Source organism: Bos grunniens, chromosome 18, assembly GCF_055505025.1.
Source record: "Bos grunniens cultivar Pamir isolate PY7600 chromosome 18, Bosgru_T2T1.0, whole genome shotgun sequence".
Taxonomy (NCBI): domain Eukaryota; kingdom Metazoa; phylum Chordata; class Mammalia; order Artiodactyla; family Bovidae; genus Bos; species Bos grunniens.
This window is the reverse complement of record NC_141182.1, coordinates 35,688,880-35,702,893: the sequence shown is the minus strand read 5'-3', so window position 1 is coordinate 35,702,893 and position 14,014 is coordinate 35,688,880. Positions and strand designations below refer to the sequence as shown.

The 14,014-nt window shown below is 38.4% G+C and overlaps 1 protein-coding gene across 9 annotated transcripts in view; it reads right to left on the bottom strand.

Annotated features, from left to right (window-relative positions):
* The window catches only part of NFATC3 (nuclear factor of activated T cells 3), a 94,479-nt gene that overhangs the window by 41,602 nt on the left and 38,863 nt on the right, over positions 1–14,014 (bottom strand). For all 9 annotated transcript variants that reach the window (XM_086351364.1, XM_086351365.1, XM_086351363.1 and 6 more), the window contains one exon: positions 746–945. In XM_086351364.1, the coding sequence (XP_086207490.1) occupies positions 746–945 (200 nt within the window). The remainder of the gene's footprint in view (positions 1–745; positions 946–14,014) is intronic.

The window sequence follows — 14,014 nt, the reverse complement described above, 5'->3', positions numbered from 1 at the left end:
AGGTCTGTCTAGTCAAGGCTATGGGTTTTCCGTTAGTCAGGTATGGATGTGAGAGTTGAACTATAAAGAAAGCTGAGCGCAGAAGAATTGATGCTTTTGAAGTGTGGTGTTGGAGAAGACTCTTGAAAGTCCCTTGGACTGCAAGGAGATCCAACCCGTCCATCCTTAAGGAGATCAGTTCTGGATGTTCATTGGAAGGACTGATGTTGAAGCTGAAACTCCAATACTTTGGCCACCTGATGTGAAGAGCTGACTCATTTGACTCTTTTCCCTGATGCTGGGAAAGATTGAGGGCAGGAGGAGAGGGGGACGAAAGAGGATGAGATGGTTGGATGGCATTACCGACTCAATGGACATGGGTTTGGGTAGACTCCAGCAGTTGGTGATGGACAGGGAGGCCTGGCGTGCTGTGGTTCATGGGGTCACAAAGAGTGGGACACGACTGAGCGACTGAACTGATTAGACTGTGGGCTACTTGACAAAAGTTCACTATTTGTGTCTCTATCAACTAGCATGATGCTTGCCTGGTAAATACATGGTCATAAACTTTTGCTGAATTGAATTTTCTTTATGGAAATATGATACCAACCTTAGCAAATATACTCTAATTGTTTATAAAATGTTATTCAGTTAATTCAGAATACTATTTTATTTTTGTGCTATTAATATAAAAATAAATATATTTTCTTCTGAAAATTATTTCAGGAAAAGAAAAAACAGTCCATTTCAGGATGTTTCAAGATACCTGGCTGACATATTATTTTCAGGAAGAAGTGGAATTTCCAGAACCTTTGTGCTGGCAATTATTATCTCTTGGCTTGCAGTAGCAACTGTCTTCCCAGTGATTCGATGCACCTGGTAAAATGCATGAGGCCGTAAATATCGGTCATCTGCTGTTCCAATAAACATCTGTAGATTTATTGGCTTTTCACTGTAGCCCAGGAGCTAATTTGGAAGAGCAAACACAGAAAAATAACAACTCATTATCCATGCATTTTACAGTAAGTTTACAACAATAAGTCTTGTATTTGTATCATATACTATTGATACATAAAATGTTATCTCAACAGTCAAAACAAGTAATAGGTGAACAACCCTCTAAACTACAGAAATATCTTAAGAGTTATAAAATGCTGGAATATATTACAAAGGGATGAGCGGGTTTTGGGGGATTAAAAGCTGCTGCTGCTAAGTCGCTCAGTTGTGTCCGACTCTGTGCGACCCCATGGACTGCAGCCTACCAGGCTCCTCCGTCCATGGGATTTTCCAGGCAAGAACACTGGAGTGGGGTGCCATTGCCTTCTCCAGATTAAAAGCTAGATCAACCTAAATTCTGAAAAGCCTTGATAAGGTGCTATGTAGAATATAAAAGAAATGTTGATTCTGTGCTCTAGGCAACATTAACCATCCAGATCGGACTTACAGATCAGCATATGTGGGAAGGTCCCCAATCAGGCTGTTAAAATCAGAGATACTTTTAGTAGAAATGACCTGAAAAGTCCTTTTCCATGTTTCCAACTGAGAATTTCAACTGACTTAAAAAGCTAGGCTACTTGACTTTCTTTGGTACTCTTCAGCTATTGCCTGGGTTAAAACAGCAACACAGGATGAAAAAGGGTGATGGCTAGGAGGTACTGGAGGTAAAAATGGTGACCACAAAAAAGAGGCAGTTAAAAGAAACAGAGCCTAAAGCATTTAGGGAGACTCCTGTGTTCAGTCTGATGGCTGAGTAGCACCCACTGGACCTGCCATCATGCAGACAGCAACTATGTGTACTGTACTGTACTTAGTCGCTCAGTCGTGTCTGACTCTTTGCGACCCCATGGACTGTTTCCTGTCAACTCCTCTGTCCATGGGATTCTCCAGGCAAGAATACTGGAGAGGATTGCCATGCCCTCCTCCAGGGGATCTTCCCAACCCAGGGATCAAACCCAGGTCTCCCACATTGCAGGCAGATTCTTTACCTTCTGAGTCACCAGGGAAGTCCAACAGCAACTATACACTGGAACAAATATAAAGAATGACTTTGAAAGGAAGGAAAGTATCAAAGTAAAGAGATACTAGAAACTGACACATGTAAGAAGAAAATAAGGGAAGGTGTGTTTCCTGTTTTTAAGGCTTTAATCTGAGGGAAAGCCACAGTCCATGCTTTTAACAGTGTGGCTGAAACTACCAAAAAATCTACAGTCTGAAGGGCTTGAAGAAACAAGGACGGAGCCTGTCATAACCTCTGGAAAGTAGAGGCAAATCCCAGAAAAGAGAGCCAGAGAAGGGGTGCTCCAAGTTTTATATATATATACACATACATATATATACACACACACACACTGGAGAAGGCAATGGCACCCCACTCCAGTACTCTTGCCTGGAGAATCCCATGGACAGAGGAGCCTGGTAGGCTGCAGTCCATGGGGTTGCTAAGAGTCGGACACTACTGAGCGACTTCACTTTGACTTTTCACTTTCATGCATTGGAGAAGGAAATGGCAATCCAGTCCAGTATTCTTGCCTGGAGAATCCCAGGGACGGGGGAGCCTGGTGGGCTGCCGTCTATGGGGTCGCACAGAGTCGGACACGACTGAAGCGACCTAGCAGCAGCAGCAGCAGCAGCAGCACACACACACACACACATACACACTCCACCCAGTTCTTTGTCTGACCTGTAAACCATCCATAACAGGACAGACTCAAGCAGCCTAAGGCTAAAATAACTGAAATGAGATAATGAGGTACCACCAAGCACAGGGAGACAGGTTTTACAGGTTGACTCCAACCAAGTTAAGTGCCTGCTTAAACAAAAAAGTTCAACATTCTTTGGCAGTACATATGGGTGTGCATTTATATTTGTTTTGATGTTGTTCATCAAAGGTGTATGAGTTCTTCACATAATCTGAATATTAATCCCTTGCAGATATGTGATCTACAAATACTATCTCCCATTCTGCAGGTTGTTTTTTTTACTTTCTTGGTTGTGTCCTTTGACACACACAAGTTTTTTAAATTTTGCCTTTTGCCTTTGTGCATGCTCAGTCATGTCCAACTCTGCAAACCTGGACTGTAGCCCACCAGGCTCCTCTGTCCTTGATTTTCCCAGGCAAGAATTACTAGAGAGGGTTACCATTTCCTACTCCAGGGGATCTTCCTGATCCAGGGATTGAACCCATGTCTCTTGTGTCTCCTACATTGGCAGGTGGATTTTTAACCAACTGCACCACCTGGAAAGACCCTTTTTAATTCTGATGGAGTCTGATTTGTTTCTTTTGTTGCTTGTGCTTTAGCTAACATACTTAAGAAACCTCTACCAAGTCCAATGTTGAAAAGATTTTCCTCAAGTTTTCTTCAAAGATTTTATAGTTTTAGGTCTTACATTAGGTCTCTGATCCACTTTGAGTTAATTTTTGTATATCATATAAGACAAGGATTCAACTACATTGTCTTGCTTGTGGATATCTAATTTTCCCAGCACCATCTGTTGAAAAGACTCATTTCTCCCACTGAAAGGTCTTGGAACCCCATCAAAAATTAATTCATCATATATGTTAGAACTTATTTCTGGGCTTTCTATTCTACTTCATTGGTCTTTATGCCAGCACCATACTGTTTAAAATACTGTAGTTTTGTAGTATGTTACAAGTCAGGAAGAGGAAATCCTCCAACTTTATTCTTCCTTTTCAGGATTGTTTCAGCTACTTGAGGCCCCTTGCAATTCCATATGAATTTGAGACTACGATTTTTCATTTTGCAAAAAGGACTGTTGGAATCTGGCTAAATACTGCATTAAATCTGTAGATTTCTTTGGGGAGCACTGATATCTTAATTAAGTCTCCTTCCCATGAAAATGGGATGTCTATTTTTGTTCCAAGTATACTTAGATTTTATTTTTACTTTATATTTTTTTAAACAATATTGTTTAAGTAGACCATTTTTAAAAGTTATTTTTGAATTTGTTGTATATTGCTTTCTATCTTATGTTTTGGTTTTTTTGGCCTGGAGACACATGGGGTCTTAACTCCTCAACCAGGGACTAAACTTGCACCCTCTGCACTGGAAAACAAAGTCTTAACCACTCAATTGCCAAGGAAGTTCCTATTTTTACTTTATATTATTTTTAAATTACTTTATATATTTCCATTTAGTTTTCTTTCAGAAACATTTTATAATTTTCAGCATACAAGTCTTATATCTCCTTGGTTAAATTAATTCAGAACTACTTCTTTTAGATGCTATTGTAAGTGAAACTGCTTTCTTAATGTCCTCTTTGGGTTGTTTATCACCTGTACGTGCTTCCCTGGTGGCTTAGATAGTAAAGAATCTGCTTGCAATGTGGGGACCTGGGTTCGATCCCTGAGTTGGGAAGATCCCCTGGAGAAGGGAACTAGCTACCCACCCCAGTATTCTGGCCTGAAGAATTCCATGGACTAAAAATAGTCCATGGGGTCGCAAAGAGTCAGATACAACTGAGCAACTTTCACATAGAAATACACAGAAACACAGCTGCTTAAGTATGAGTTGATCTCCTGCCCAGAAACTTCCCTGAACTAATTTATTAGCTCTAGCAGCTTTCTTGGGGATTATTCGGGATTTTTAAAGTAGATGAGCATGTCATCTGTTAATAGAGATAATTTTACCTCTTCCTCTCCAATTTTGATGTCTTTTATTTCTTTTTCTTGCCTAATAGCTCTGGCTAGAACTTTCAGCACAAATGCTGAATAGCAGTGACAAAAGCAAGCAACCTTGTCTTGTTCCTGATCTTAGGGGGAAAACTGGCAGTCTTTTACCAGGATGATGTCAGCTGTGGGCTTTTCATAAATGACCTTGATCATGTTAAGGACTTCCCCACTTTTCCTAGTTTGCTTGGGTGTTTTTGTTTTTTTAATGAAAGCTGTTAAATTTTATCAAATGCCTTTTCTGTGTCAATTGAGATGATCATGTGGTTTTTATGCCTTCTTTCTATTAATATAACAACTGATTTTCATTTGTTGAATCACCTTCTGCATTCTTGAGGTAAATTCCATTTGGTCATGCTGTATAATCCTTTTTAAAAAATTATTTATTTGGCTGCATTGGGTCTTAGTGGTGGCTTGCAGGTGTACTTGCTCTGTAGTATGTGGGATCTCTGTTCTCTGGCCAGGGATTGAACACACTCCGCTACATTACAAGGATTCTTAACCACTGCACCACCAGGGTTATAATCCTTTTAATGTGTTGTTGGATTTGGTTTGCTAGTTTTTTTGTTGAGGATTTTTGTCTTATATATTTTAGGGATATTGTTCTTGTAGTTTTCTTGTATCTTTGTCCTTATTATCCTTTCAATTAAAAATTTTTTTTCCACATCTCTACTGGAATTCCTTCATCCCTTCACATATTTAGCCCACCTTTTCTACTAGCTAATTTAGCATTTTTATCACTGTTATGTCAAAGTCTCTTTCTGATAAGTCCAACCCAGATGTAGGGCCAGATTTGAGCCACCTCTGGGTCTGTTTCTATTGACTGTTTTCTCTTCACTGTGGTTCACAGTTGTTTTTTTTTTAATTTTATATAATTATGTATTTATTTAGTTTTGGCTTTGCTGGGTCTCTGTTGCTACACTGGCTTTTCTCTAGATGCAGTGCGCAGGCTTCTTACTACAGTGGCTTCTCGTTGCAGAGCACAGGCTCTAGGGAGTGCAGGCTTCAGTAGTTGTGGCACATGGCTTAGTAGTTGCGGCTCCCAGGCTCTAGAGCACAGGCTCAATAGCCGCGGCACATAGGCTTAGTTGCTCTGCAGGACGTGGGATCTTCCCGGATCAGGTGCTGAACCCGTGTCTCCTGCATTGGCAGGCAGATTCTTTACCACTAAACCACCAGGGAAGCCCTGGTTCACACTTTCTTGTGTGTGTATGCATTGTTTAACATATACTAGACATTTTGTATAAAAGAACTCTAGGAACTGAAGTAGAAAATATTTATTTCCAGAAAGAGGCATGCTATTTTTAAATTTTTTTTTATTTGGTCAGGTCACAGTTCTTAAGCTGTCTCAGCTCTACTACTGCAGCTTTAGTCAGACTCCTCTGCTTCGGGATGGTGGTTTACATGGCACCTGGTGGGGAGGTCTTATAAGCTTCAGAGAGATACTCTCAGCAATCCTCACTCCTACTTTTGGACCTAAGTGCCCCTGGGAAGAAAATTTGCCAAGGGCACAGTATGATAATATAGACTGCATAAAGTTTATTTTTCAGTAAGCACAGTGGAGGAGCTCTTCAAGGCAGTGGAGTTTCTAGGGCCCAGACCCAAGCACTGTCTCTACAAGCTGTGGATGCTGAGTCAGAGTCAGTGATGTTTTCAGTAGAGCAAAACTGAGTAGGGTGGCTGGACACTGTTCCAGGCCACATAGCTTTCAAACCTGAGATTTTATGAGCTATTTAATAACCTTAAAAGAAATTCTCTATTTGTATATTATGGTTTTGTAAAGTATCCTGACATATGATATCAACAGAGTGCCTAGTATAGTGCTTGGCATGTAGCCAACAAATGTTAGCTATTAGTGTGCATCCGGAGTCTAAGTATGGAATCTAATCAGAGTTTCAAATTTATTTGATTATGTTGTCCTTCAGGTGAGTGTTTTACTCCCTCAGGCTTGCCCATGCCTGGCTTTACACTGGAGTCTGTAACCAAGCAACATCATAATTTATTGATTATCCTCCTCTACCCAGGAAAGGACATGAAATTTTTTGCCTATTATCAGAAAAAAAGGATTTACTCAGGATGCTTTTCAGTCCTGTAACATTTAGAGAAGCAAATAAAGCCTGAACCATTGCAACAGCCTTATAACTGCTCTCCCTGTTCTTACTCTTGCTCCTTGATAGCCTGTTTTCTGTCGAGGAGCCAGAACAAACTTGTAACATTAACCGGATAACTTTACCTCCCTGCTCAGAACTCTATAGTGGCTTCCTTCCACACTGAGAACTAAATTCAAATGCCCAACAAATATTTACAAGTCCTATGTGATCTGGGCCCTAGATAATCTGCTGCCTTACCTTCTCCTACTCTCTCCCTTCCACAGTCTGTTCTGATCATCCTGGCCTTATTGCATGGACCACTTAAGCTCATTCGGACCCTCAGGAGTTTCACACATAATATTTTATCCCTTTGGAATATTCTTCCCTCTGATCGTCACATTACCTCATTGCTTCAGCCTGCACTCAAAGGTCAGCTCCTCAGAGAAAACCACCCTATCTGAAACATTGTATTTCACCCCTTTATCCTGTTTTATCATTTTTCATAGTATTTATTACTATTAAAAGTATTTTATATATTTGTTCATATCTGTTTGCCTCAGTACCACGTAAGTTTCAAAAAGGTAAAAACTCTGTCTTGTTTACCACTCTACCTTTTTCTCTTTTTATTGAGGATGTGTTATGAAAATATCTCTATCAAATGTCACTGCTTCAGCCAGTATTATATAGGTGACACTAAAATAAAGAACAAAGTGGTATGTATTAAATTTAAAGGAATTAGTGAAGACCTTTAAAGGTAGAAATCTATTAATCATAATAATATAGGAAATAGGGAAGTACATGATAAAAAGCAATTAAGGCTCTGTTTAGGAAAGAAAAGACAAAATCATGGAAATCAGCTAAGAGGCTAAAGCATTAAAATCATGTGTACTCAAAATTTAAACAAGGGTAGAAGTAAGAACATGAATAGAAAATAGGAATGAAGATGGATTAATGCAATAAATCTTTCTTATGAGTCCCTGAAGGGATTTTTATAACTGACTACATATAGAACAATAAAGAGAAGGGAACAAAGAAATTAGAAGTTCTGAGCTTCCATACGCAGGAGAATGACGGTATCCCTAGCAAATAAAGAAGTCACTTATTTAGAATACATTTGGAGAAAGATAAGGTCATGTCTTCAATGTTAGTCATGTTATATTCAAGGTAATGCTGAGATATCTAGATGGAAATGTGAGGCTATGTAAGACAAACATTCTTTTAGCCTAGCCATAGCACTATTGCGCAATAACAAAATTATATACTCTACTGTGCTTTAAAAGGATGACTGAAATGCTTTCTGTTTCTTATTTTGACATGATGAGAACGATGACATCATGACAACATGAGTATACACTGTGAAAGTTTCAGTACTCACAGCTCCTGAAACACTACCAAGTTTTAACTGTATCACTGATTTGTAGCTCCCTGAGCAGCACTGTGAAATGATGAGAGTGCCAGTATACTCTCTATCTTAACTACTCTGCCACTATTGCACAAAAAATAGCCACAGTTAATACATAAATGAATGAGTATGGCAACATGATGACTGACGTGCACTAATGGTATTTAATGCAAAGGGGCCAGAAATCCAAATTCCTATCACTTCATGAGATACTCACTGTTCTTCAAATACCTATCAATGCATGAGATAATCATTGTTCTTCAAAGAGCAGAACTAGCCTGTGTTGCCCAGAACTTCAGAATGTCCCATCATGTATGTATATACATACAGAAAAGTTTGTGAACTTGGAACTCAACTCCTTAGAATATATAAATATCACCCAAATCACAGTTTTAACACATAAGAATTTATCATGAATATAACTGCCATGTAAATTGAAGAAAACTTAAGCAAGAGTTGATCATTTCAGAAAATCATGTCATTGTCAGTAATGCCACTCACTTGTGGCATTCAGGCTGCTGATCAACACATCTGCCTTTGTGCCTGTGACACTGTAGTGATGCTGTAGGTACAAATATCTAGCTACTTTATTGTGTTTTGTACAGTTGTTACCGCTTCCCTTATGGCTCAGCTGGCAAAGAATCTGCCTGCAGTGTGGCAATCCAGGGTTCGAGTCCTGGTTTGGGAAGAGGAGAAGGGAAAGGCTACCCACTCCAGTATTCTAGCATGGAGAAGTCCATGGACTGTATAGTCCACAGGGATGCAAGCTGAACACTGAAGAATTGATGCCTTTGAACTACGGTGTTGGAGAAGACTCTTGAGATTCCCTTGGACTGCAAGGAGATCAAACCAGTCAATCCTAAAGGAAATCAGTCCTGAATATTCACTGGAAGGACTGATGCTGAAGCTTCAATACTTAGGCCACCTGATGTGAAGAAATGACTCATGGAAAAGACCCTGATGCTGGGAAAGATTGAAGGTGGGAGGAAAAGGGAACGACAGAGGATGAGATGGTTGGATGGCATCACCAACTCAAGGTACATGAGTCTGAGTAGACTCCAGGAGCTGGTGATGGACAGGGAGGCCTGGCGTGCTGCAGTCCATGGGGTTGCAGAGTCGGACACAACTGAGAGACTGAACAGTTGTTACCAAGTCTTTTCATTTTGAAACATAACTTTTTGCTATAATTTAGTTTTCTAAATTTATTCCCTCAATATTAAAGCATTATATTGATATTTCTAAAATTATATTATGTAGGCTGATTATATTATCTTTGCATTTCCATTCCAGGTAAATAAAGTAGTATTATAAAAATATTTGTTTAAAATTTTGAGAGTGGGGTTGGGTCTGATAGGGTTGAGAACCACTGGTCTAGAATATTTGCAAGTCAAGAGGCACAAAGGTATTTTATCTTGACCAGTTTGCCTAAAAGCAAATCCTCCAGTCTCCTGTCTAGGGAACATAAACCTTTAGGCGTCAAGAGGAGTTAGAAGTCTCTCTATTCAGGACACAGACTTTTATTATGCCTCCTCTTTCAGCCCCATACCATTTTCTGTATAAAGCCCCAAACCCTGCTTCAATTATTCTAGAACCTAGAACTTCTATTTCACACTCTCTAAACAATAAATTTCCAAAATTCTCCCAAGGTAAGCCAGTGGTTATCGCTTGGTTATACCACATAAGAAAGGAAAAACTGTGACGTTTGCTTGTTTTGTAGATCTTCAACCAATTCTTCTGTTTTCAGCCTCACCTCACACCCCACTTTCAGAGATATCAGTGCTTCAACCCTTTGAGCCTTCCCAAGGTTCTTTAGTGTAAAATGATTTCTGGTTCTTATGTAAAATGATTTCTCCAACCAACAAGCTTAAGCTTTAACTGCTTAATGTCTAATGAAGGTAAACACGTGTTTAATCCAGTATATTGAAGTGGAAATTGCAGTTTCCTATAAATACTTAAATATTGTGTATTTAAGAAATCTATTAATATTAGTTGTGATATCTTTTTACATCTTGGTATAAATAAGTTAATACATTTTAAAGCTTTAAATGAATGGAAAATATTCCATAAAATGATAAAATGTCAATATGATTACAGTAGGAAAAAAAAAGCCTAAATAAATCGCTAACTAAAGAAGAAATAGTAAAAATGAGGGTGTAGATGTACATATGCACACAAATAAAGTTCAGTCATTTTTCCCTTTTGGTTTGTATGGAGGCAGATGGGGTAAGTGACAATGCAGAAACAGATTCCTCCACATTTTGACCCAGAGGTGAAAAAATAAAGATAGAGAGTGGAGATACACTTTAACTAAATTAGCTCATTTAATTCTAAAACTCCCATGGAATTTATGCCATTTTCTTTATAGATGAAGAATCTGAAGCTAAGAAAGGTTAAGGAACTACCCCCAAATTTATACTTACTGCTTTTTCATGTTTAATCCTACATTGAACAAATTACTCTATGGAACCAAGTGTTCACATAGTGGAAGAAAAAGTACCAACAACTTTACCACTTGCCCCACAGTACTGTGAAGAGGACAGCGTCCATTTTGTCATCTCCAGAGCCTAGTATAGCACCTAGCATGTTACAGGCATCTAATCATTGGTGAATGAATGAATTTTGGAATGAGAGAGTACAATTTGGTGGAACAAAATGACACCAGGTTAGTCAACAGAATTATTTAAATAAGAATTACAGCCACTAAAGTGATTACTTTAAATGAAGTAGTAAAATCTAAAATAGAAAATATAAATTAAAAACTTTATTACTATCTATAAAGTTACCCAAATATCACATAACATACCAGTAAGTACTATTCAATACATTTCAAAGTATGCCAGTTGTATTAGATGACTCATATTAATACCAGTTTGGCAAAGACATAAGCCACCTGTCCTTTATATTTGATAGTAAAATGAGCCAGTGATGGAGGAAGGTAATCAGGCATATAAAATTTCAAAGGGAACATATTTCATAATACATAGTTCAGCCAACATCTGCTCCAAGCATATATACTACAGCATAGGAAAAACAGGGCTTCTCCTTCGCATTTCAAGGATTTTAAAAGAAGATCAAATAATTAGACTATTATCCCATCCCATCTCATTTGTTACCCATATGTTATAGGAAACAAATTATTGTTACTGTTAACACTACTCTAAAATCTTTCTTTTGGTATCAGGACACTTCTCTTCAGATCACCTTCTGGGCTGCAGAAGAAAGTAAGCTGTTTGTTATGATTCTGTATGTTTCCATAGCAAAGGTCTGTGTGTGCTTAATTTAACTAAAGCTGGAGGGTTACAGCCCGAAGGTCACTACAGGACAGACTAGAGCAGCTTCAAAAAGGGGAGTTCTATTATCAGTTCTGCTACCTTACTTGGAGGGAGGGGATCTGAATATATTAATATTAGAAACATGATATACAATGTAGAGATACTAAAAGTTCAAAACTTCCAAAATATCAATTGCTTCAAACTGTAAATGTGCATGTAACAATATCATATAAAAAGTCATTACCTGGAAACGAATCTTAGTATATGATGAATACAAAGTAGTTATGGAAAAAAATACTATAATCGCCATCTTAAATTTCAGTAACATTTAGAATAAGACTCAAAAATATTTATTCCTTTATAAAACTTATCACTGTATAACAAAGTATGTGTGTAGTTTTATGCAATTTTATCCCGTATGTAGATTTAAGTAACCACTGTAACAGTCAGGATCTAGAACGCCTCATTACCACAAAGGAATGCTCTTGTGCTACCCCTTTACATTCACAATCTTCAACCAGTTCCTGTTCCCTGGCAACCACTAATCTAGTCTCCATCTCTACTAACAGTGTCACATATACAAATGGAATCACAATAATGTAACCATTTGAGACTGCAGTCTGGCTTGCTGCAGTCCATGGGGTTGGAGAAACTCAGACACAAATAAGTGACTAAACAACAACAAATACTTAACTGAGCATTTATTATGTTCTTTACATGCAACATTTCATTTGATCCCCCTTAACTCTTAACTAGGTGTATTATTATCCTCATTTTAAGAAAAAGGAACAGGAGGTAAGGTTCCATCCATAATTAACCTCTATCACATCACAGATTAATCTTATCTACAGAAAGTGTTAGTCACTTAGTCATGTCCGATTTTTTGCAACCCCACAGACTGTAGCCTCCCAGGCTTCTCTGTCCATGGGATTCCCCAGGCAAGAATACTAGAGTGGAAAGCCATTCCTTTATCCAGGGGATCTTCCTGACCCAGAGATTGAACCCAGGTCTCCCACACTGCAGGCGAATTCTTTACCATCTGAGCCACTAGGGAAGCCCCTTCTCTACAGAAAACTAACAATTCTACCAAGAAAACAAAAACTGCTGGAGATAATAAATGAATTCAACAAAGCAGCAGCACATAAAGTCAACACATGAAAATCAGCTGCATTTCTATACACAATCAACAACCTGAAAAGGAAATTACAAAAACAATTCCACTTACAATAGCACCAAAAAGAATAAAATACCCAGGAATAAACACAATGAAAACTATAAAACATTGCTGAAAAAAATTAAAGACATGAATAAATAGAAAAAATCCTATGCTCAAGAACTGGAACAATACTACCTAAAACAATCGACAGATTCAATGCAATCTGCATAAAAATCCCAAGTTATTTTTACAGAAATAGAAAAATCCATCCCAGAAGTCATATGGAATTTCAAGGGACTCTGAATAGCCAAAACAATTTTCAAAAACAAAGAACAAAGGTGAATACACCCACTCTTAGATTTCAAAATTTAATAAAAGCTACTGTAATCAAAACACTGTGGGACTAGCATAAAGGCAGACATCAAGACCAATGGGGTAGAATAGAGAGCCTAGAAATAGAACTCTTAGACATATGGTCAAATGATTTTTTTTCAGTTTTGTTTTTGGCCATGCCACACAGCTTGCAGAATCTTATCTCTCCAAACAAGGACTGAACCTGGGCCCCAGCAGTGAAAGAGCTGAGCCCTAACCACTGGATCACTAGGAATGATTTTTAACATTCAATGAGGAAAGAACTCTTTTCAACAAATAATGCTGAGAAAACTAGGTACCTACATGCAAAAGAATATAGATGGATCCATACCTAACACCATATACAAAAATTACCTCAAATTGAGAAAAGACCTAAATATTGTATGATTTAAACTATAAAATTCTTAGGGAATCTTTTTTTTTTCTTGGCTGCTGTCACATGGATCTGGGATCTTAGCTCCCTGGCCAGGGATGGAACCCGGGGCCCTGGCAATGGAAATACTAAGTCCTAGCCAATGGACTGCCAGGGAATTGCCCCTTCCCTTATTTGGGGGTAGGAAATTCATTTAAGCAAGTGTAAATAATTTTTCTCCTGGTAAGAGAAGTCAATTTCTTGACTTTCTATGATGACCTAATAAGTTCTATGATGACCTATAAGACCTTCTAGAACTAACACCATAAAAAGATGTCATTTTCATCATAAGGGACCGGGTGGCAAAAGTAGGAAGTCAAGAGATACCTGGAGTAACAGGCAAGTTTGGCCTTGGAGTACAAAATGAAGCAGGGCAAACGCTAACAGAGTTTTGCCAAGAGAACGCACTAGTCATAGCAAACATCCTCTTGCAACAACACAAGAGACGACTCTACACATGGACATCACCAGGTAGTCAATACCGAAATCAGAGTGATTATATTCTTTGTAGCAGAAGATGGAGAAGCTCTATACAGACATCAAATACAAGACCAGGAGCTGATGGTGGCTCACAACATGAACTCCTTATTGTAAAATTCAGACTTAAACTGAACAAACTAGGGAAAACCATCAGACCGTTCAGG